Source organism: Arvicanthis niloticus, chromosome 13, assembly GCF_011762505.2.
Source record: "Arvicanthis niloticus isolate mArvNil1 chromosome 13, mArvNil1.pat.X, whole genome shotgun sequence".
NCBI lineage: Eukaryota > Metazoa > Chordata > Mammalia > Rodentia > Muridae > Arvicanthis > Arvicanthis niloticus.
Window position 1 is genome coordinate 35,267,378 of NC_047670.1, and position 23,450 is coordinate 35,290,827.

The following is a 23,450-nucleotide window of genomic DNA, read 5'->3' on the forward strand; positions in this document are numbered from 1 at the left end:
GATTTGAACCTTGTACATACCCCTTCAGTGATCCAGTGCAACTGGTATTGGGAAGTTGCTTTTGTTTCTCTAGCCTGGTTTCTGGTGTGGCTGCTTCTTTCTAGAAAGGCAGCTTGTTTTATGGAATTATTTAAATTCCTAAGGTTACTTTCATCAGTATCATTATGTTATGTTTCAGTAACATTTTAATTGCGTTATGAATATTAATGCCTCACATTTGCATTCTGCTCTGTTTTCAAATCACTTTAACTTTTGTGCTTTTCTTAGCTGCTAAATCCAGGCAAAGCAGATTGCCATTTTACCTTCACTTCTACTGAAGCTGAGTTTTGAGTTGAGCCAAAGCTGGGGACACACTCAACATCTCCTCTGTTGCATGACAACCTTTGGTATCAGTTGATTGGCTGCCAGGGTATTCTAAGCAGATTCATAATGAGAAAAGACAGGGTCCTGGAGATGTGTATACAGTGGCTCAGCTCACAGAGTCTGACTGCAGACTCTCTGAGTTGTTTTAGGAGGAAATACTTAGCACAAAGTGCCAAGCATGGTGCTGTATATGTTACACATACAATCTTGTTCAACCCTGGGAATTCTTCAATTCACAGAGTGGGAGAAGACATTTTCTGAGATACCCAGAAATTGCATGAGATCACTCATCTGCTGAAGGGTTGGTAAAAAAAAAAAAAAAAAAAAAAAAAAAAAAAAAAAAAAAAAAAAAAAAAAAAAAAAAGAAAGAAAAAGAAAAAAAAATTCCAAACACTTCTTTCTTATCTGCCTTCCATTAAACCACTGAGAGCTTTTTATCTTTGAGCAAATAACACCCACATCAAGTTAGCTCCTGTTTCTCTAGATAGAAACATCTACACAGACGCAAAGCCCCGGACGTGTTCACTGTTTCAGCTACTAACAACCCAGAGAAGAGGCCTTTCCGGGGTGTGGGAATGCTATTGCAGCATGTGGTTTTCATGGGTACCTAATGACCTTCTGCTGAGCACTGACATTGGTGGCGTTGGCTGTCTTCCACACCGACTGGTGAATTTTATGCTCCAGAGGAGAGCCATTCAGCAAATAATTACCTTGCATCTATATACGGAAGGCCTGGTGGAAAACCTGGCAGGGGGTGTGGAGAGGAGCAAGGGGGAATCTTAGCGTTAAGTGGGGCATCCAGGTGTGGCTTTAAAAACCACAGGGGCAGGAGATGGGGCCCCACTGCATGAGAAATTAGGTTAGACTACTCTGAGGAATAGAACTTGGTAAGATTCAAGGTTTCTAAAGAAACCCAAAATGTAGGCTAAGAAAATGGCACCCCCTAGAGTTGTGCAATGTGCTGTTACGTAGCTTCAGTTGGAAGAGCTTCTAAAATCTCACTCAGGATTTAGTCATTTCAAGGGCAGCCGGTGGGCACTCTCTCAAGGGACGAGACCATCCCAAGTTGGGCTGAAAGATCTGCTGAACTCGGTAGTATGTGAAGTAACGCATGGCTATCTGCCCACTGACTCCTGTCAACGTGTTCCTGTAACATCTGCTGAGTGCCGCTTTGTTCACTGCTGCCATTTTAAGGGACTATCCTGTCAGCAGAGCCCAGCCTGTCAACATCAGAGCTAATTGGTGTCTCTGGAGACACGGAGGGCTTTAGAACTGAGCCCCCAAGAATCACTTCTCTCCTTCCACTGACTTGCTTGGAGTTTGCAGAGCCTTGCACAGGAAGAACTGGCATGGACTTAATTGGGCAATGTATGCAGCTTGGGCTTCCTGATTGTCTGCAGAATTAGGTTGGGGATTGAAAAGGTTGTTATATTCTTAGGCTCCATGCTGGTCCTCATGTAAGCCAGGCAGTGGCATAGGGGAGAGAGAGAGAGAGAGAGAGAGAGAGAGAGAGAGAGAGAGAGAGAGAGAGAGAGAGAGAGAGAGAGAGAGAAATGTTCAGGTCTTGCAACAGTCAACTAAGGAATTACCTTTGATATCTTGCCTTCCCTGTCCCTCCACACCTTGTCTGTCAGAATTGTTTGCCACCATCTATATAAGGCAGCAAAGTTTTCCCATCCCCCACTTTAAACCCTCTCTGGTGTGTGGTGATCTGGCCCTTCAAACTTTTACCTACAGGGGGCACCGTCATCTGCTTGGATCGAGCCCTTAAACATCTCTTCTGTCCATTGAGGGCTTGACCTACAATTTTATCCTCCTGACACCTTACTCAGAACATCTGTTCCTAAACACACACACACACACACACACACACACACACACACACACACACATACACACACACGCCTCTTCAAGAGTACCATGTGACTGTACTTTCCAATCTTCATGTACACCTCCAAGGTCTGAGGTCATGTGACTTCCACTGTCTCTGACCCTTACTTCCACTCAAAGTAGCCAACAGTTTTTCTTCCAAATGACCTGACTTTACTGATTTTTTAATTGACTAATCTTATATCCTTGCTAACAGTCACTTAAGGCTTGTATCCTTGCCTATCAAATGTTACCACCTTGAAGGTCTCTGCTCAAAGGACAATGCCACTGCCCTAGAATTAGCTCCCTTGTACTTGAATGTGCTTTGGTGACTATGAACTATTCTCTTGTGTGTGTATAATCTTACTTCACAGGGACAAATTGTTATGATTTCATGTTATTTTGCGTTTCTCTTGCCCACTATATATTAGATCCTTGAGATCCTGCTGTTTTGCTATGTATACTTCCAACATGTTCTTTCTAATTGCTTAAGCGAGCTGCCTGACTTGTCTCCTATCCTGCTGTGATGATTCCCAGGTTACTTCCAGTTTCTCCATGGGCAACACTGCAACAATCAACAGGAACAGCATACTAGCATCTTTATGCAACTTCCCAGTGCCAGGCACTGCCCTCAGCCCTTAGCCTCCTATAACAGCCTTATGGGGAGTTAGCCTTTTACAGATGTCTATGTTCAAGTCCCTGTGTGGACGTGTGTGGCATATGACTAGAAGTTGCTGAAGGGGATTGGTGAAGGTTGGGTGAGGGAACGCTCATAGAGTATTTGTGTTCTTCGTTTAAGTAAGCAGAGCTATTTCAGTAGGTACACAAGGGTTTCTTCACAGAAGTCTTCATGCCAACACAAAGACATGGATTATACTAACACCATCCCTTTCAGAGATGTGGGAATGGGTGGATAAACAGGCAAAAGGGAATGGGGGGGATATGAAAACAAGAGGTGAGCTTGAAGAGTCAGGGGTGGTTGAGGTCCCATGATTGTGATCAGCTGAACTGTCATTCTCCAGTGAACACCGACCTCTTCAGACCTCACTCTCTTTGTGTTCCATCTTATCCAGCATGGGCTCACTCCTGCTCTTTGTCTCTCAGGCCCTTTGGCTAGACCGCTCACAACCATTCATTCACACCCTCCCATCCCTGTGATTAATGGCTTTCTCCTCTCATCTCCTGCCTTTTCTCTGGGAGCTTCCAAGGATAGGGGACTCTCTTAGTTCCCTTACTATCTATAGTGACTTAGAGACCAAGATGGAAGAGCTCTACATAGTAGGCAAACAAATGTCATTGGCTAGCAAATTAGAAGAAGAGATGAATGGACAATTCACGATGTCTAGTGAGTTTATTGAAGTAAAAGCTATTTGAAAAGCAGCCTTATACACTGGTGTATGAGCCTGTATATGCATGTGTGCTCACACACATGTGCACCTCTACACACACACACACACACACACACACACACACACACACTCCTAAACAAGACATTCCTAGGGAATCATGCTGCTTGCTAAACTATGACATGTTAGTAGGGGAAAGGCAAATTTTGGAATTATGCAGAAGAAGAATCTGGGCTCTACACACTTGAGAAATTATATCATCCATTTTTGGGGTCATTTTCCTCATCTATGAATGGGGAGATAATTACATATTTCACATGGTTGCTATGGTGACAATTAAGAAACACAATGTTGCAAAACCTCATGGGGGGGGGGGTGTTTCTAACATACTTGACACTAGAACCTATCCTGTCTCCACACTGTCACCTGGCCACAGAGGTGGCAGGGCTGGTATCACTGTTGTCTGTCTGGGGGTACACAGCCACCTGTCACTGGCAAACACAGAAACACATACCACTCCTAAAAGCCTATTAACATTTGCCCTTCCTATAATTCCTCTGCAGCCCAGCATGTCTTTCAGCTGAGAGCACACATGTACCAAGCTCGAGGCCTCATCGCAGCTGACAGCAATGGACTTTCAGATCCCTTTGCCAAAGTCACATTCCTGTCCCAGTGCCAGACCACAAAGGTAACCAGAGAGCAGCCTTCCCCTGCTGCCACTGCTGCTGCTACTATAGCTGATGCTTAGCAGAGCCTGGGAAAGAAAGATAAGGGTCACCCCTCCCCACTCTGCCCCTCCCCACCCCACCCTGCCCCTTCCCTCTGCAGCTCCCAGTCTTGCAGACTCAGAAGCCAATCTGGGTCAAGAAGGACAGGCAGGGGAGTCTATTGGTTTCTTTGAGCCACTGTGCTAAAGCAGATGGATAGGACTTAAAGCTAAGACAAGGGCTGAAAAGACTGAGGAGCCTGGTGCACCCTGGGCACCTGCAGGGATACCAGACATGGAGAGTACAGAAGGAATGAGAAATGAGAAACCAGCATAGACAGCATTCCTGAGACTTGAGTCTATCATCACATCTAGGGGACCTGCTGGGGAGGAAGGGTCTAGTTTTCTGATCAGGAAGTTCTACCTCAGCACTTAGCAGCTAGGGTGCTTTTTCCAGATGTTGTGCTGGAGACCTCTTCCCTGGAGAACACCCCTTTGATGACAAGTGCTGTGTCACAGGAGATGGGCAGGTGGTTGTTTCCTTTGCTTCCTCCCTGTCTCACACACCAAGCTCTACCTCGGAAAGGGGTTCTCAGTCAGCACAAGTCCTGCAGGAGATCTTCCCAGTGAGTCACCAAAGCCTTACCTGTTTTCGAATTGTTGCCTGGGGAAGGGTGAGAACATATAGAATCCATCCTCGCAGAGAAGTGGGAAACAAAGAGATGCAAGTCACCCTGTGGTTTGGCTACCCTACAGCTGCATGTCTCCAGACAAATGGCTCACTAGGCCCCAGTTCTGTCTTCCTAAATCGGAACTGTTGTGAAGAAGTGAAAAGTTATGTGCATAAATGACAGAAGAGTGGCTGCCATTACACTGGCTGATGTCAAGAGGGCACACTTTTCAGCAAGTCCTCTATGACCCAGTTGATGGATTCAATTATATTTTAATTTACCACACATAGACTGAGAGTGTGAAGGGAACCAACATCACATCCATATAGTTAGTTCCTGTTGAATACTGGTTCTGCGTGGGCTCTAGGGTGGGGGTTGGGAGAGATCCTGCTCCTGCATAATGCATGAGGCAGACACGCACGCACGTAGTCCTTCAGGCAGATGGGCTGGTTATACTGTGCTGAGGCCTATGTGCAGGGCTGAGCAAAGGCCTCCAGGAGCCACATGGAGAGATGGGTTCATCTGTCTCAGAGAGACCTTGGAGTAAAGGTGTGTCCATCCTCATCCATTATCTAATGGGAGCAGGAAGGCAGAAGGCCTTCCTCTTTGCTGGTTTTTGAGAGGATACAAACAGTGGTGACTGTGCACATGGGCCCTGGAGAGGGTCCAGGAGATAGCACTGTCTGTAAAGAGGTTGCCACACAAGCATGAGGATCTGAGATAATTGATAGGGCCCCAGGTAAAAAGCCAGGCCTGGCGGTGTGCACCGGGGATCTGGATGGAGATGAGCAGGTAGCTGGAGTTCATTAGCCAGATCACTTCTGTCTCAGTGAAAGAGCTTGTTTCAAACAGCAAGATAGATGGCTTCATAGGAATGATACCAGAGGTTGCCTTCTAGCCTTCACATGCATGTGTGTCTGCACACACCTGTATGCCCTACAAACATGCACACACATGCACTCCTACAAACATGCATACATGCATCCCTACAAACATGTACACAAACACACACCTTTGAACATGTACACAGATACATATTCATGTACCCCTGACACACACACACACACACACACACACACACACACACACACACACCAAATCAATACATAACTGTGGAATTCTGTTTTCCTGATCCAAATCCAAGATCTTCTACCTTTAGGTCTCCTTTCCTCACCTGTGATAGGCATGGTAGCAACATATACGTCTCCCTCACGAAGCATGAAATGCCAATGGCTTAAAACAGCTTCTACCTAACGGCTTGTAATGGCTGCTACTGCAGCTGCCATCCCCAGACAATAGTAGACTCAGTAGGTCAACCCAAGGACCATCTGTGTGCCTCAACCATGCGATTCCAGACCCTCTGGAGTGACCCTGGGGAAGTCTGAGTGAGCTCAGGGGACAGCCACTTAACTATCCTGCTGGTTTTCATCTCCATACAACATCTTGGTTTAATTTAGATTCATATCTCAAAGGAACAGATGGACTTGGTTTATCAAATAATCGTCTGAAAGGGAAATAGGTTCTGTTGAACCCTGGATCTGCCTCTTATTTTGAATCAAGTACCCCAGTTTTGCTAATAACAACAACAGCTGCCACCTATTCAAAGCTCTCGCACACCAGACACAACAATAAGCATTTTCTGTACATTATTTACCAGCCTTCATGTAACTCAGTGACACATACTCTTGTGTTCTCATTCTGGAGATAAAGAAATGGGAATCAGAGACTGTACAGCTTGGAGACGGTGGTCCAAGATGGAAACCCGGGTCTCACCACTTCTGAGATCACCTTTGCCTAGCCACTCTGTCTTGATTTCAGTTAGAAAGCTTCCACGTTTCCCTCTCCTGTTCAGGTACTGGGCTACTTTCAGAGGGAGTCCAGTTATTGAAGATGCTATGGAGAACTAGGACTTGAAGGATAAAGGGAAAGGAGGAAAGGCTCCTACACAGGAAGGATTTGAGAACTGATGAAGAGAGGAGTCAGATGTAGATAAGGGAGGAGAGGAGGAGGAGGAAGGAGGGTGGGGGCGTCTTAGACAGTAGAGATTGTGAAACCTGGTGTTCCCAACAATGAGACTGATGCTTAATCCTGAAGACATAGGCAACTAGACAGGATCACCCAGTCTACCAGGGCTGTCATAGGGTAGGCATTTGTGTGTGTGTGTGTGTGTGTGTGTGTGTGTGTGACGCAATTGTGTGTGTCTGGAATTGGACCCCAGACTTGTCAAATACTAGACAGGTACTCTATTCCCGAGCCACACCCCTAGCCCTCAATGTTTGCTCACTTATGCTATGGACTGAGATGGAGTACAATTAGGGAGGCTTACTCAGCAAGCAATTGCAAGCAATATTTCTGCCAGGCAATAAATATTCTTTACCTTAGACAAATGGGTGTTGGCCCATTTAAAGAAGGGAAACTAAACTTTGGAGACATTAAGTCACCTGTGCATAGAATAGTTAATTAAACCTGTTTCAATCTAGGGTTTTTTGCTCCCACTGCTGTATTTTGTCCAGGACATCTGACTAATTGTTCAGTATCAGCTAAGCCTTACCCTGAACTTCCAAATGATGCTTTAAACCAGTGCTTCTTAACCTTCCTAATGCTGTGACCCTTTAATACAGTTTCTCATGTCGTGGTGACCCCCCCTCCCAACCATAATAGTATTTTTGTTACTACTTCATGGCTGAAATTTTGCTACTTAGGAGTGTCTCGTTTCCTAAGCCCATTGAAAATATGTGTTCTCCAGTGGTTGCAACCCACAGGTTGAGATTCTTTAAACTCGGCTCAGTGTGAGGTTCCTTAAAGAAGCCCTTAAGAAACAAGACTAATCATGGGTACCCGAGCAAATGCTTGTTTGAGTGAGTCATTACGTACTGCTCTAAAGGGACTAGGTGACATTTTACATATGATGGTAACTTGGAGGACAGGTTAGTTCCCTCTCATCTGTTCATGCAAATGGCAGTCAAGCACCCACTATGCAGAGGTCTAGCCCACAGTAGGTACATGATGAATGAATGAATAAAGACTGGATGAATGCTGGCCTCTGGAGTCTTATTCAATGGCACTGCCAGTCATGTGGGAAGGAAGTGATTCAAATGCCCCTATAGTGGAGATGCCGTGAAGATCACAGACTGCTGTGACAATACTCTGTCAGTCAAGCATGCTGCAGAGAGCTCGCCTGTGTCCTCAAAGCACACAACTTTGCATTGCAACCGTGTCACTTCTGTTTATCGGTTGGTTGAACTTTGGTTCTTTTTATGTCAGAAAATGTAGATTTCTCCAGAGGCATTTTAAAACTTCATTGTATCTGAGACATGAAATATTCTAAAATAAAAACTCAAGAAGGGAGTTGAACTGCAGCCACACGATACTTTTACGGCTTTCATGAAGAGCTATAAAGATATCCTTCCGTGACCACAGTGTGAACAGTTTAATGCTGTAACTGGAGCTGACTGGGTGTAGAATTAGGCTGGCAGTTTTATGTGAGTCTGAGGGTTAGCGCAGGCCAGTTTTTTTCTTCCGCTCTCCTGGAGTGGACAATAGTGAATAAGGGACAGTTCAGAGGTGCTGCAGAAGTTTCCCCAGGATCCAGCAGCTGTGGAACACTTTCAGTTCTGAAACCCATTTGATTGCACAGCTTGGAAGAGAGCTATGACCACGGGCTCTTTCCAGGACAAGCTCCACACACTGATGGGCAGTGTCTGCCCAGGGGCAGGAAACAACCACCTTGCAAACAACTCAGCCTTTTGCTCTGTGAAACTGGCCTCTTTCCAAATGTCTAAATAAACAGAGAAAAGAAATTCAAATTTAAATAACATTCCCCATTCCCAAAGTTTCTCTTGAGCAGTTCAGGGAAGAAAGCTATTGGCCAATTCTGGTGAGACCCTGATGGTCTCAAGTTATCGTTCTTCCTAGATTTTTATTTTCTCCATCTGTATAATGGGTACAGCCAACTACCAATATCACTACTTGCTGCCGTAGCAACTCCTCGGAAAGAAATATGTCATGCCAAATGGTGGGGGTTGTTCTAAAGACTCTGGACTATACAAAGTAGTCAATGAATGGCCACAAAGCTGTAGACTTCGATATAAAATAGATGAGATTTGAAAGTCAACATTAGGGACTTTGGTTGTATTTGATCCCCTCCCCCATTCTCAGTGGAGGAGATCTTTAAAACAGAGATTTTGTGGTATTGTCTGGTGAAAGTGGATGATCCAGATGGAATTTCTGTTTATAGTCTGTAGACTGGACATGTGAACCTGTTTTTTTTTTTTTTTTTTTTTTTTAACGTGCACAAAGTAACAGTACTCAGAAAGATTTCATGGTTTCGATGAGACAGTGCATGCACAGTGCTATAAAGGTAGTGGACAATAATCACTCAATAAAGAGCAACTGATGCCATCATAGCCCCAGGGTGAATTAAAATTACTTATGCAAATTATTTATGCAAATAGTCATTGAGCTGTACTCTATTAATAAAACATTATGAATGAATTCTAGAGACCGGGAATTTGCATTTAATAGGCAGTAGCCTTGAGCTTTCCTTACCCTTCACGTTTCTGTTGAACAACTGTTAAACGGTTCCTTTGTTGTTTTCTGCCAGGTCATTTCCCAGACTCTCTCTCCTACCTGGAACCAGATGCTTCTATTCAATGACCTGGTTCTGCATGGTGAAGAGAGGGAGCTAATGGAGTCCCCACCCCTTGTGGTGGTGGAACTCTACGACAGTGATGCGGTGGTACGTGTGTCTCCAGGCAACACTGACTACACCTTCCAAATCTCTACTGCATGGACTGCCTTTATCTGCACATCAATAGGGTCCTGATGCTGAGTGCTCAGAACCCTGAACACACCCAGAGGTGGTTTTGACCTCAGCACACCGTGATGCACTAGTCCTCCTTTATTTAGAGTTCTTTTACATCACAATCAAAATCACATTAGCAGAGTTTTGTCAACGCCCTCTTTCATAATGATGTGATGCTCACCTAAGCCCACCCACAACTACAGAAAAAACCCCAGCTGGTCCCATACGACCTCTACTATAAAACTCCTCCAAGAGAAAGAGGCTTGTGCTGCACTTGCCCGGCTGGAGGGAAATGCATGGCCAACTCACTGATTCAGCCTTGTAACTAACTCTCTGACTTGGCTGCTGCTTGGCCCTGCAAGCCCACGTCCATCCTGGCCCTCTTTGGTTATAAACCAAATCTCTTCCCCTTCAATGACGTTCGTGTGCTGAAACTTCAGGTAACCCCCAAAGCTGACTGACTGGTGGGTGTAAGTGACTAAGACAAGCATTTTTCTCTAAGCTAAGAAGTCTACAATGGATGACAAAGATGTATATCTTTTATTTCACATCCCTACCTCCTCAGGTAGAATCTATAACATACAACAGTTGTTTTGAGAAGATTTTCCAAAGCCTTCTCACTCTCAGTGGGCTCTGGGTTGGGCCAAGGTCAGAGGAGAATCAGGAGACTCAACAAGAGTTGTAAGGACCATGGAGAGCATGAAGGCTTGTCCTGCCCTTCTTGCTCTGTAGAAAGGAGGACAGATCTGGAAAGTTTGGATGCCTTAAGGTCATGGCTAGTGAGAGGCAGAGTCAGGACTTAAACACACAACTTCTAGGTCTACTCTTTCATGCATACTTGATGGCTGTGAGTGCATTATCCCCTCCCTCTGCTATAAGTCGGGGCTGAATTATGTATTTATGAAATGTAGCTTCCCCTGTTCCACATGAAGTACAGATTTTCAGACGGAAGACCCATAAAGTAAATACCCTTCATTCTCCTTCCTATGAACAAGCTTCCCATTCCAAGAGTTGGTTTTCTCCTGAAAAGGAGTCCATTGCCATCGGCAATCCATTACCAGGCATTGTGTACATAATACAGATGATACATAAGATTACACCATTTCTTGGGATGTTATGAACAGATAAAAAGCTTTAGTCCTGTTTGTGAGCCTCATAAAGGTTGGGTACCTGACTTAGGACACACACACACACACACACACACACACACACACACAGGGAAAAAAGCAGATTTGAGACCATGGACTTGAGTTTACTTATCTCTGAAGCTCACGATCCTGTGAACCACAGAAACCCTTTAGAATGTTTGTTATTTTCTTATCTTTTCCTCCCCACCCCAGTCTACTCTGATTGGTTACTTTAATTAGTCTCTCTAGAGAAGGAGTCTTGGACTAGGGAACCCCCAAGGTTATCCTCTCAGTGTGTCACTGGGAACCTGAGAGTGCCCTCTCTCCCCCAAGCCACGGGTGGGATTGTGGAGTGAGCTGATGCTGCTAGCTGCTAACTTTGTAAAAATGATTTGCAAAGTTGCCTTGATGCTGGTTGGATGTCAATCAAAACCTCATTTCTTCTCTAGGGAAAGCCAGAATATTTGGGTGCCACGGTGGCTGCTCCAGTTGTGACACTGGCTGACCAGGACTATGAACCCCCTAAGCTATCCTATCACCCCATCTTCTGTGGGAACCTCTCTGGAGGGGACCTCCTGGCTGTGTTTGAGCTGCTGCAGGTAAGAGGTCCAGAGCATGTGTACCAGATGTCTTTCTGCTCCACTTGGCCCAAGGAGCAGCTTCCCTGGATGTGCTATTTAGTGAAGCAACACCTGATCCATCCCTTGCTATCCCGTGTCTGTGGGTGTCTCCTTCAGGGCTTCTGGAAACTGATATTTAAAAACTTTGATAACACGAGTTATTCCCAGAACTATTGCACTACAAATCAGAATCAAGAAGGATCTGGAAAAGATCCTTCAGGGTTGGGTGATCAGTGTTTGAGCTACAGCAGAGTCCCTCAGCTCTAAGAGACCATAGGCGGATATGGAAAAAGAAGCCATAGGACATTTGCAGGGTAGTTGCCTCGTGCCTGGATGAAGTTACAACCATGGCATCTCATATCTTTCATAGATCCCCTCAAGCCTCTGGAGACTTACATTCCCATTAGAGAATCAGGAAACCAAGGACTTGGCCAACTTCATTTCCTTTTGTAGATAGACAGTTAAGCTGAGCTCTGAAGTGGGGCCTTGACAGCTTCTACTTCTTTCACCATATCACATTGCTTCCCAAAGTCAAAGAACTCCTAGCCTTTCCTTGAAGTCCTAGAGGGAGTGTGTGTGTGTGTGTGTGTGTATGGCTGTGTATATGTATTCCTGTCTCTGTACGTGTGTGTATGTGTTTCTTTGTGTGTGTGTGTGTATGTGTGTGTATGTCTTGTGTGTATGTATGTGTTCTTGTATGGGTTTCTGTCTGTGTGTGTATGTGTTTCTGTGTGTATGTGTGTGTATGTCTGTGTGTATGTATGTGTTCTTGTGTGTATGTATTTCTGTCTGTGTATGTGTGTGTATATGTTTCTATGTGCGTGCGTGTGTGTGTGTGTGTGTGTATACAAAAACCCTCTCAGAGGAAGGGAAACTGAGTTTCTGAACTGTAGCTGGCCAGTAGAGAACCAGTAGAACCTAAAGAGGATGAATAAGAAGGGAGCATCTGGGCTCACCAGAGATTCCTCTCACAGACACTACGCTTTTTGAGGCACCAGGTCTTGGTGGCTCTTTGCTTTGGGATCAGGCCAGTCTTTCATCTTAGTCCATGCAAGATGCCATCACAATGCACTGACTGAGCAGTTTAAATGACAAACATGTTCTCACAGTTGAGCCTGGATGTCCAAGGAGGCACTGAGATCTGCCCTCCTGGTGTGTAGTGGCTGCCTTCTCATTGCACCCTCATGTGGGAAGGAGAGTAACATTCTTCCTTAGGTGTCTTATGATAAGGGACCGACCACATTCATGAGGGCTCTGGATTCTTCTCTAAGGCTGAACCTCCAAATGCCATTGTGGTGGGGTTATGATTCGAACACCCAAGTTTGATACTGGATTAATAAAACCTTTTATAGGAAAACCCGATTTTCAGAAATCCCAATTGAAAATAAAACAAAACTCAACTCACTCGATAATGAAATTGAAAGGCACACACAGCATGAATGCACATGAAAGTGGGGGGAACTGGATCCCATGGCTACAAATCCCAGACTTATCACTTGGTTGAATGTGGTTTTCTCTGTTTGGAAATGTAGGACATTAATAAGCCTACCCAAAGTATCTTGTATAGAGTAGTCTATGCATAATATTTTATTATTATTAATATTTCTATGTTATAGGATATTAAAGCAAAATCTGTGGTTCCAGCTATTGATTTTAGAAACTGAAGTGGATAGCAAGGCGGTGATGTGGTCAGCACGATGGGTCCAAATTTAGACTCTGGGTAGACAGATTTCTAACCAAAATGGAGGGCTCAATTGTGTTCATTATTAAGGAGACATTTAGGTTAGATGCACTTGTATCCGAACCCAAATTCTCTTCGCATCTGCAGACTGGAGGTTGCAATTGCCAACACTGATGCGTTCCTAAGTCCATCCTATCAGACTCCTATCTGTGTCTTAAGTCACGTAAGGGAGAACTTTTAATGGAGAAAATGACAACTTTGGAGGAAGAGTAAACTCTGCCAAGGAAACTGAGTCTGCATAAGGAGGAGTGAGGTCATGGGGATTCAAGGACTGGCTTCATTCAGCTCCAAGAGGATGCAGTCTAGCAGGGTAGGAGAGTAGAATTAGAAAGAGCTGTCTTACAAGCACTAGGTTCTAGGATGCTAGGATTCTAGGATATGATAAATCAAGTCTTCAACAAAACCATCTGTCGCCAGATAGGTGTGTGCTGCCCAAATGTGTGGGTGTCAGAATGGAAGGCAACCTTCCAGACCAGCTGGTCCAGTCTTCCCTCAAATGAGAGCTGTCAGCAAGCTGTTCTGGTTCAAACCCAGGCAGATACCAAACAACACTGAATCCAGACATAAGTAGCTTTTATTGCCATCCTCACTTCTAGAGGAAGGCTTTGTTTTCTGTTCCCCTGTAACATCACATCAACTTACAACTTCCATTCCTGAGAGAGAGAGAGAGAGAGAGAGAGAGAGAGAGAGAGAGAGAGAAGCTTCAGACTCAATGGCTGCAGAAAAGTTATTTTCTGTGTCTTCTTGGAACATTAGTTCCTCCAAATCTAATGAGTGGGGAAATGTAATTGCTTCATATTACATATTCCAATAACACTTGTTCCCACTAGAGTTTTTGTGTGTATATGTTGGTGCATGTATGTGTATGTATTTGTGTGCATCCATATTTATATGTGGGAGTGTGCACATGTATGTGTGCATGTGGGGCCCTTGAGGTGGGTGTCAGATGCTCTCCTCAATCATTCTCTACTTTTTTTGAGACAGAGTCTCTCACTGGACCTGTAGCTGATTCAGCTAAACCAGCTGTGCAGCAAACTCCAGGGATACCCCTTGGTCTCCATTCCCCAGCTCTGGGATTACAGACATGCCCAAATTTCTTGGGTGGATGCTAGAAATCAAACACAGGTCTTCAGGGCTTGCATAGCAGACACTTTTCTGACTACACATCTCACCCAGCTCTGTGTTAACTAGTTTGTTTTACTTTCCTTATTTTACCAAGTCATATGAAGTTTCCTTTTAACGAACATAACTGTGTTCACTTTCTTTTTAAGGTGACTAGAGCATGACCCATCGAGAGAGATGGTGGGTGTCTTGAGGTCTGGCACACTGTGCATGAGAAGGCTCAGGTTCCAGGTTGGTTGAGCTGGATCTAGGTAGCTACTCTTCCAAACTCACAGCCGTCTTTGTAAGCGCTCTTAGCCCAAGTCTACAAGTCTCTCAGTAAGTCTTTCAATGAGGGGCTGAGCAAGGTGACCCCTAAAGATGATCTGAGGGCTCTGCCATCTGGGACTCACGGTCCTACCCACCTCCTCTCTCAGAACCAGGCCCACTGTTGAGGTACCTGCTGCTTCCCAATGGGTGACCTATGGAGGAGCGTTGTCAGAGGTAGAAAGCTCAGGAGATGCAATCAGTCAGGCTTTAATGATGCCTTTTCATTTGATTACTTGTTCAAAAGTGATTTGAACATCAGAGTGACTGTCTTAGCAGGTGGAGGTCAGACGTGCTGAGCACACTGAGACTAGACCAGCCTTTATTTGTCACAGCTGTTACCTCTTTGTGTCTGTGCATGGCTTGCTTTTACTTCCCTGCTTCCCATGCTAAGACACTTCCCTGACTCAGGAGTTGATGGCGTGGCTTTTCTATGCACCCACCAGATCCACTGCTGCCATCAGCCATCCACAGCTGCGCTCTCTCTTCCTGATCTTAGTCCATCCCTGGCTGTTAGATCAGCCCCTCTGGCTGAGGACCCAAAGCCATCAGAATTCTGTTATGGTGTCTATATTCATGGCCTGGACCAGCCCGTAGCTGCTTCCATGCCTGTTTTTTTGTCTTCTGTTCCTGGAATCTTCTAGTCTTCTGTGAATCATTCTCCTCATTATTCGCCACATTTCTTCCAGAACGTTAGTCGATCATGCCTCTCTTATAGCTGCTTCCCACTCCTTACCTACAAGACTATTTACCAGATTTTGCTTTAAAAAAAAAAAAAAAAAAGCCAGTTCCTCCAAATGCAGAGAACAGTGTTTGAGAAGTGATTCTCTTTGGGATTTGAAATACCTGCTACTATGGTTAAAAAGGCTCTCTGAAGAACATTTTCAAAACCTAGTATTTTCAAGTGTAACTACAATACCATTTTGTTTTTATTTTATTTGCTTTATTATAATGGCTAATATTCCATGAAGAGAAAAATCTGCACTGCACATGAATATCAAATTCTCAGTCTGGCTTTTAAGCTGTCTTCAAAGTTGTCCGCAAACTACTTTCTCAGGGTCACTTATTAATATTCAAGTTACCCTACAGATACGATGACCTTCTTATCCCCAGCCTCTCCGGGTTCCTGGGCCTCACAGATGTACTCTTCTGCTCTTGGGCATTCTATTAACTCATTCTGAAGTGTCTCCCCACTTTGCCCATCTCAGTTCCTATAGAGCCATTTACCCACTGATAAGAATTACCAAAATTATTCAGAGCAATAGTTTTCTGTTCCAGCTTGCCCACTCCACCTCAGTCTAAATGTTCTTCCCTTTTCCACCCTGTTCTTTGCCTCTTTCTCTATTCAGTTACTGCCATTGTTTGTAGGCAACTGAAACAGTCTTATCCTCCTCTGTCGCTGTGTCAGTTTGTGGAAGGCAAGGATTGCTTTATTCATTGATTCTTACATTCAAACGTGTATTTATGCAGTGTCTACTGTGTGTGGGTGTGTTCCCAACGAATGTTCCTAAGCAGACAAAACACAGATCTTGCTACCATTATCTGTCTACCATACCACACTTTCCAAATTCCAAAAATGCTCTCTTATCTTACTACAGAGCAGGTTCACCACACAGCCCAAGAAGGAACCACTTCTATCTAGTTCACAAGGAGAGCCCATTGGAGTTGTTTAATGCACAGCGTTTATTAACCTATGTGGCGTATCTGCCTTCTTAGCTCCCATGCCCCGCCCCAGGAACAAAGCTTTCACTTACCATCATGTGAGCTTCGCCCACTCTTTATTTATTTTTAATCTTTGTCCCTTTGATACAGATCAAGGAAAAGCTATATTGCTCTTGCCTTTCACTTGAACCTCACTGACTTGAGCAAAGTAATATTCTCCTCCTTCACGTTTGTTGCTCGTTAAACCATCTCATTGGTGGTCTAACTTAAGTGAATGGACCACATTTACACAGCATCTCTGTGTGTTCTCCCTGATTTAAAGTTATCAATTAATGATCTACTAATCCGGATTGTGACATTCACCTGACATAAGCTAGGGATAGGTCAGCAGAACAAGAAGGAAGATTCTGGCATAGTGTTAAGACCTTCTAGAAGACTCTGCTCAGGCCCAGGAGAGTCTTCTTGAGTCATCAGCTAATCATAGAGATGGCACTTGCCTCCGCTGCTGGCTAACATGTCAGTACATGTACATTCTTGCCCTCACATTTCCTTCCGGGGAAGCATTATCTGCTTCAATGTCACCTTGGTGACTAAGGTCTGTGTCTATCTGGCATTCACACACACACACACACACACACACACACACACATTTGCTATTTGAACTAGGATATATATATTTCCTCTGAGATTTTTTATTTGCCAGGGTTGGTGACAATTTCTTTCAGTATTTTGAAAATACTACTCTGTCTTTGAACTTCCCTTCTCTGGTGAGAAGTTGTATATTATTCTTATTATTACTCCTTTGAAAAGTAAACTTTCACCAAGTGGTTTTTTTTTCCCTGGTGGCTCTGTGTATGGTCATAGAATTTCCATTCCTTCCCTTTTACTTTAGGTTTCAATTCTTTACTGCATTCCTTCATCATATCTTTTATTGAACACATTAAGCACTGTTGTTGTAGAGTTTATGTGTGGTGAGGATGACATTACCCAGTCCCTTGGGATCTATTTCTTTGGTTTGTTGTTTCTCTTGGTATGTGACTACATTGTCCCCTTCTTTTATACCATGTTTTATTGCACAATGGACAGTGTAGTGAAATGGAGCCCAAACTGATATAATTTCCCTCTAGAGAACTTAACTTTTTTTTTTACTTATGAATTATTTGAAACCACTAGTGCCCTGCCTTGCACAGCATTGGAACTGATCAGGTGGACCATGCACTCTGATGGAGACACAACAGCATCCTGGAAAGCCAGTGTGTGTTATATTCTGCTGAATGAGGTTGTGGGTTAACTAATCTCAGTAGGGTTCTCTGTAGGGGAGCAGTCTCAGGCTGTAGACACTTGGGAGGAGGAAGCTGTGGTTGGTTCTCTGTCTATACACTGTCAATATCTATTCTCAGACCAGAGGGAAGTCTTGCCATTCTCATGGTTCTGAGGCTTGGAGCCCTTAATATGGTGGTGGTCATGCCAACAATATACGATCTCTCAGGACTTCATCCACCATACAGAGCAGCAATCCAGAGTCAACTCCATCCAACTAGAGACAACTTAGATGGGTCTTGCTCTTTGCCAGGCCCATGCAGCTTGCCTCCCCTCCTCAGCAATTCTCTGTGGCAGAAAGCACATGCCCCTGTGTACTGGACATGCCCCTCAACAACTCTTCACACAACTCTGCGACTTGGACATCACTGTCTCCATTTCACCAGTGACAGGACTGAGATGCAGAGATCCATAGTAATTTTCCCAAGTTCATCCTGCTAGAAAGTGAGAGAGCCCAAGCCTGGTCCTTCATCCCTGCACTGAGTAAGAGAAGGCTGGATGATGAGAGGAGGAAGACAGAGAGAGAAGAAAGGCTCCTGAACATCTGTAGCTATCCAGATGTGCAGGGCTCAGATTAAGGTCATGCATAGCCCTGGGACTAAACAGCTCTTTAATGTTTGCACTGGGTACACTAGGTACCCATCTGCCTCATCTTTGTTCTAGTTGTGTAGCTAGACCATTGTGAGTTTCTCATATTTCATCTTCCCTGGGATACTGAGCAAATTGTTGTTCACAACAAATCACTCCACTTGTCCCAAGTTGAATTACATCACCTTCATAATAGTCCCTCCTTTCCCAGGATCCCACATACCGAGCAACTACATATTATTTATACAGGCCACACTGACCCATTTCATTGTGAAGAAATGGGAATCAGGCAACCAAGTACAGAAACCAGGCTTTTGTGAGTGATTCTGTGTTTTTCTTCTCTGAGCCTCAGATACCAAGCTGGGAAACACTTGTGTCCTTCAGGAGCTGATGCTCTGTTAAATACTGTTTTGGGGGTCTATGACTCACCTCTGTGAGGCTCGGAGCTTGGTCAAGAGGAAGTCCTTCTTTACTTTCATCTCATTCTCCAAACCCTTAAGCAGTACTGCACATACAGTGGCTTCTTGATAAATGTTTACTAGCTGACTGACACATTAGCTCCATATGCTAGAAAATGACTGATTGATCATCAAAACTGGCAAAGCTGAACACCCCCCATTTCATTATTACAGACATATTCTGTTGGCCATGGCAGATGTTGTTAAGCCAATTACTTGAAAGCCTAGAAAAAGACATGCAGATGCTACAAATACCAAATAGGTCAGAGATAACTAAGCTGCAGAACAAGCTGGAACAGGAAGCTGGTACAACGAGGATGGATACCAGCTGGCTGGCACTGCCTGCTAACATCACTGCACCTGGAAGGTTAACTGCTCCTCCAGCTTCAGTCATAAAGCCATGGAAGAGCTAAAGGTCACACGGACAGAACGGCACATTTTCTCTTATTTGTATCTCTTAGAGACTTGTGTGTATATAAGCCAGAGAAGTAGAAGTGAAACTCTCTTTAGGTGAACTAACAGGACTAATAAGAGGGGGTAGGGGAATCGAGAGAATACTGTGCATTTGTATGAAAGTGTCCTTACATAACCCAGTACCATGTGTCACAAATAGGAAACAACCAGCTGAGACAGTGACTGGGAAAGAGCTGACTGTGGGCATTCTTTTGACTCTATTTTAATCTGCTATGTAACAACTGTGCATATTTATAATCTGTGCTCACTCTATTATAAAGCTTTTTAACTGTTGTGGAATGGGCAGATCAAGGCACTTGCAGTCCCTAGTACTTCAGATATTTATCACTTCAGAACCCTCAATTTCTGCTAATCATTTTGGCCTGCTGCTACTGGACATTAGAAATTATCCCGCAAATTCAACTGAAAGTGTTAAACATATTTTGTCCAGCCCATCCCAACTCTTACTCTTCCCATGTTCTAAGAATCATTAATAGACATGCTTTTTAAAGATTTATTTATTTATTTTATGTATGTGAGTACACTGTAGCTGTCTTCAGACACTCAGCAGAGTGCATCAGATCCCATTACAGATGGTTGTGAGCCACCATGTGGTTTCTGGGAATTGAACTCAAGACCTATGGAAGAGCAGTCAGTGCTCTTAACCACTGAGCCATCTCTCCAGCCCATAGACATGCTTTTTAAAAGGCGACATGTATGGGGCTGCAGAGATGGTTCAGCAGTTAAAAGTATTCACTTCTCTTGTAGATGACCCAGCTTTGGTTCCCAGCACTCACATGGTGACTTACAACTATGCATCACTAGTTAAACACACACACACACACACACACACACACACACTCACACACACATACATACACACACACAGATGCAGACAAACATACACTAAACTGAACTGAAATCATCTTAAAAGGCATATTTTTAAAATTCTTGTAAAAAGGCAACATGTGTTTCCTTATCCTGAGAGTTCTGAGAAGTCAGCCTGGGCAATGCACCCCAAAAGGCAAACATTTATGACCTTAAGTATTTATCCCCAGCTCTTAAGGGATCCCACACTATGGTAGAGATGGAGTGGTTGAAGGGTCCCTCACAAAAGCCTGGTTTCTGCACTTGTTCCCCCGATTCCTATACTTGTGCCTATACAGAATATACAGCACAAAGGACAGAGAACAGGAAACGGCCACAATAACCAGAACCCAATCTAGAAAGGCTCTTGACAGATGGGGGCAGCAAGGTAGGTCTCAAAGAGAAGGCATCATGGCCTACATGTGGGAAAGTCCCTGCCCTTATTAGACTTCTCTAGCTTCTGGGGTGTTTCTGCAAAGCATAGTGGTTGCCCTGTAGTTTCACTGTGCCCAAGGGCAGAAAAGCGACCCACTTTCCTCCTAAGTTCCACGCTCAAGGATTTTATTTTCTGCTTCACCAATCCACAGTAAGTCTCTATTTCATCAAATACAACCTTGTTCCGTAGCTGTGCACTATGGTCGTTCAGGAGCTCTGGACTCTCTCAGGGCAGTGGGTGGCAAAGCCATCAAAAGCTTAGGATGTGATCACGGCCCCTTTCCATCCACTGATACATATTTTTTATGTTATTTTTATGAGACTGTGAACATCTATACACTTGTGGGAGGGTTCACTCCCCACTATCTGCTGTACGTTCACCGAAAGCTATGTCTTAGCATCCTCGTGGCCCACCCCAAGTGCTCACTACCTGCTTGTCAATCATTAATGAATTACAGAAGGTGATATGCTGCAAGGTCCTTCCTGTACTCGAGGCTGATGAAATAAAGATGTCTTGCCGAGGAAGTGCTGCAGAGCCTGGCTACTCTTTCTCACTTCTCTCAAGTCTGCTCACTAAGGGCTGTTTTGTGTGACAGGTCCCTTCTTCTGGGCTGCAGGGCCTCCCTCCTACTGGCCCACCGGACATCACACAGATCTATCCTGTTCCCCCCAACATCCGGCCAGTGCTGAGTAAATACCGAGTTGAGGTATGGTTCAGAAAGTGGTGGAGGGAGGCTTGCCCCATAGGACTCATGGGGAAGGGGTGGTCCCACCTACATTATTGAATGGGTGTGGCAGGATGAGCAGTTGGCCCCAGAAAGACCCCACCAGCTGAACTGGACAGGGCAGGGCCTAACACCAGCTGGACAGTTGCAACTGGAAGACCATACAGTCACTCCCAGGAGTCACATTTGGCTTTTCCATTGGTCATACACCAGGCTCCTCTCTGGCTCTGTCCACCCTCTCCTCAGGTCCTTTTCTGGGGCGTCCGAGAAATGAAGAAGGTACAGCTCCTCTCTGTGGACCGGCCACAGGTCCTCATTGAGTGTGGAGGCCGAGGCGTGAAGTCTTGCGTGATCCAGAGTTACAAGAACAACCCCAACTTCAGCGTGCAGGCAGAGGCCTTTGAAGTGGTATGGGTTTCCCCTCCCTCAGCTGCCCATCTCCCTTTCCACAGCTGGGCTCCTTTCCTTCACCCACTTGGCCTGGAGAGGGGATGCCTCAAGATTTCAAGTGTATACTGTCTTTATGGGTAGCCTAATTATGGAAAGCTAGGATTTCAAAATGAGAAAAAAAGTAGTTATCGGTTGTTCAAATGTCTAGGTCTAGATCTTATAATAAATCAAAGAAAGCTAGAAAACTTTATCCTAGACAGGGTTCTTTGAGGGATTGATCCACACCAGCCTCGCCTGCAGCACATTCTCAGCTAGGCATCATGGGTAGGGCCTGTTATCCTAGCTACTCAGAAAACTGAGGCAGGAGGATCACAAGTTCAAGGCCTCACCAGGCCACAGTGAGAGTTCCAGACTAACCTGGGCCACTTAGTGAGGCCTTATCTTAAAAATAAAAACTAAAGATAGGGCTAGGAGTGTAGCCCAGTGACAGAGTGCTTACCTAACTGGACTCAATGCCCAGTACCCATCCCCACACACACCAAAAGAAGAAGATATCAAACATCAGGTCTAGCCTGTCTACCAAATATAGAAATGTTTAGAATGGGGCTCAGCCATCCCCGCTTCACAAGCCCCCTAGTTGCTTCTGAGGACTGCCGGCTACACGATTCTCTGTAGAGACATACTTTGGTGGCCACATTTAAATAAGGTTCTTTGTGTTTCTAACGTCAGTTGCTCTCATGCGTAAAAGTTAGATCTCTCAACAGCTCTGCTCTTATTTATTTCAAGATTTCAACAATATTGCAACTCACACAGTTTTAGTGTGGTTTGGAACTAACTATGGAGATGAGGTTTTCTCTGACAACCCAGTTAACTCCACAGATATGTGTTCTAAATGATCAGACAGGACACTAAAGCCCATGCAGTATCTGCAACCTTCCACGGAGGACTTCCTGGATCCTCGTGGGGCACTGAGGGAGACAAATGTGTATAGCACTGTCCCATTAGCTCCACGTCTCGTGGCTTGAGCTTCATCTGTTTCACATATGGGGACTGTGTTAAGCTGCCATTTGGAATGAGGGTTCTTGTGGTCAGTAATGACACAATAAGAGGATTGGAAACAGCTACAGAAATACAGGAGTGGGGGAGATTTTGCAATTTAAATAATTTTGAAGTTTGTACCTGGAGTGAATTAGTATTAGAAAATAGTCCCCACAGTTTCAGTGCTTATTTTTCTGGCTTAGGGAGACTATCCCCAGTGTGTGGGCAAGCTGCAGAGCGACTCTGAAGACTAGAATGTCAAGGCCAGGAAAAGGGAGGCAGACACCCAGCCGTACCTGCCTGTGGTCTGCAGGGCCAGAGCAGAGCCACCTTAGGTAGAGCCATTTTTCTTCCACCTCCCCTGCAGGAGTTGCCTGAGAATGAGCTCCTGCACCCGCCCCTGAGCATCTGTGTGGTGGACTGGAGGGCTTTTGGGAGGAGCACCCTCGTGGGCACCTACACCATCAACTGTTTGAAGCAGTTTCTGTGTAAATCCAGAGAGCCCCTTGCCTTGACTTCACAGACGGACGGAGCTGGGGCCAGGCCAGGTAGGAAGTACATCCTTAATTGAAGAGCAAAAATGACTGTGGAGTCATAGTGCCTGTGAGTGTGGATGGTGGCATCTGCCTCAAAGACTGTCCAAGAGGCTGGCTGGGCCTCTCTGATGAATTTACATCTCTGCTCTCTCTGCCATAGTTGCCAAATTACTTAAGATTCATATCAGAGTTAAGTCCTCTGTTGAAACATCTTTGAATATTCCTTAAACTCTTCTCCTCAGCCTCCAGTCTCAGCCATTTTTCTTGGCTTAATGCTAGGTGTAATTTTAATTTGTTCCATTT

General features: G+C 44.7%; 1 protein-coding gene across 2 annotated transcripts in view; it reads left to right on the forward strand.

Annotated features, from left to right (window-relative positions):
* Positions 1-23,450, forward strand: part of Fer1l6 (fer-1 like family member 6) — a 149,592-nt gene that overhangs the window by 86,314 nt on the left and 39,828 nt on the right. For both annotated transcript variants that reach the window (XM_076911385.1, XM_076911386.1), the window contains 6 exons: positions 4,142-4,266; positions 9,559-9,693; positions 11,336-11,485; positions 21,055-21,165; positions 21,430-21,591; positions 22,979-23,159. In XM_076911385.1, coding sequence (XP_076767500.1) covers positions 4,142-4,266; positions 9,559-9,693; positions 11,336-11,485; positions 21,055-21,165; positions 21,430-21,591; positions 22,979-23,159 — 864 coding nt within the window. The remainder of the gene's footprint in view (positions 1-4,141; positions 4,267-9,558; positions 9,694-11,335; positions 11,486-21,054; positions 21,166-21,429; positions 21,592-22,978; positions 23,160-23,450) is intronic.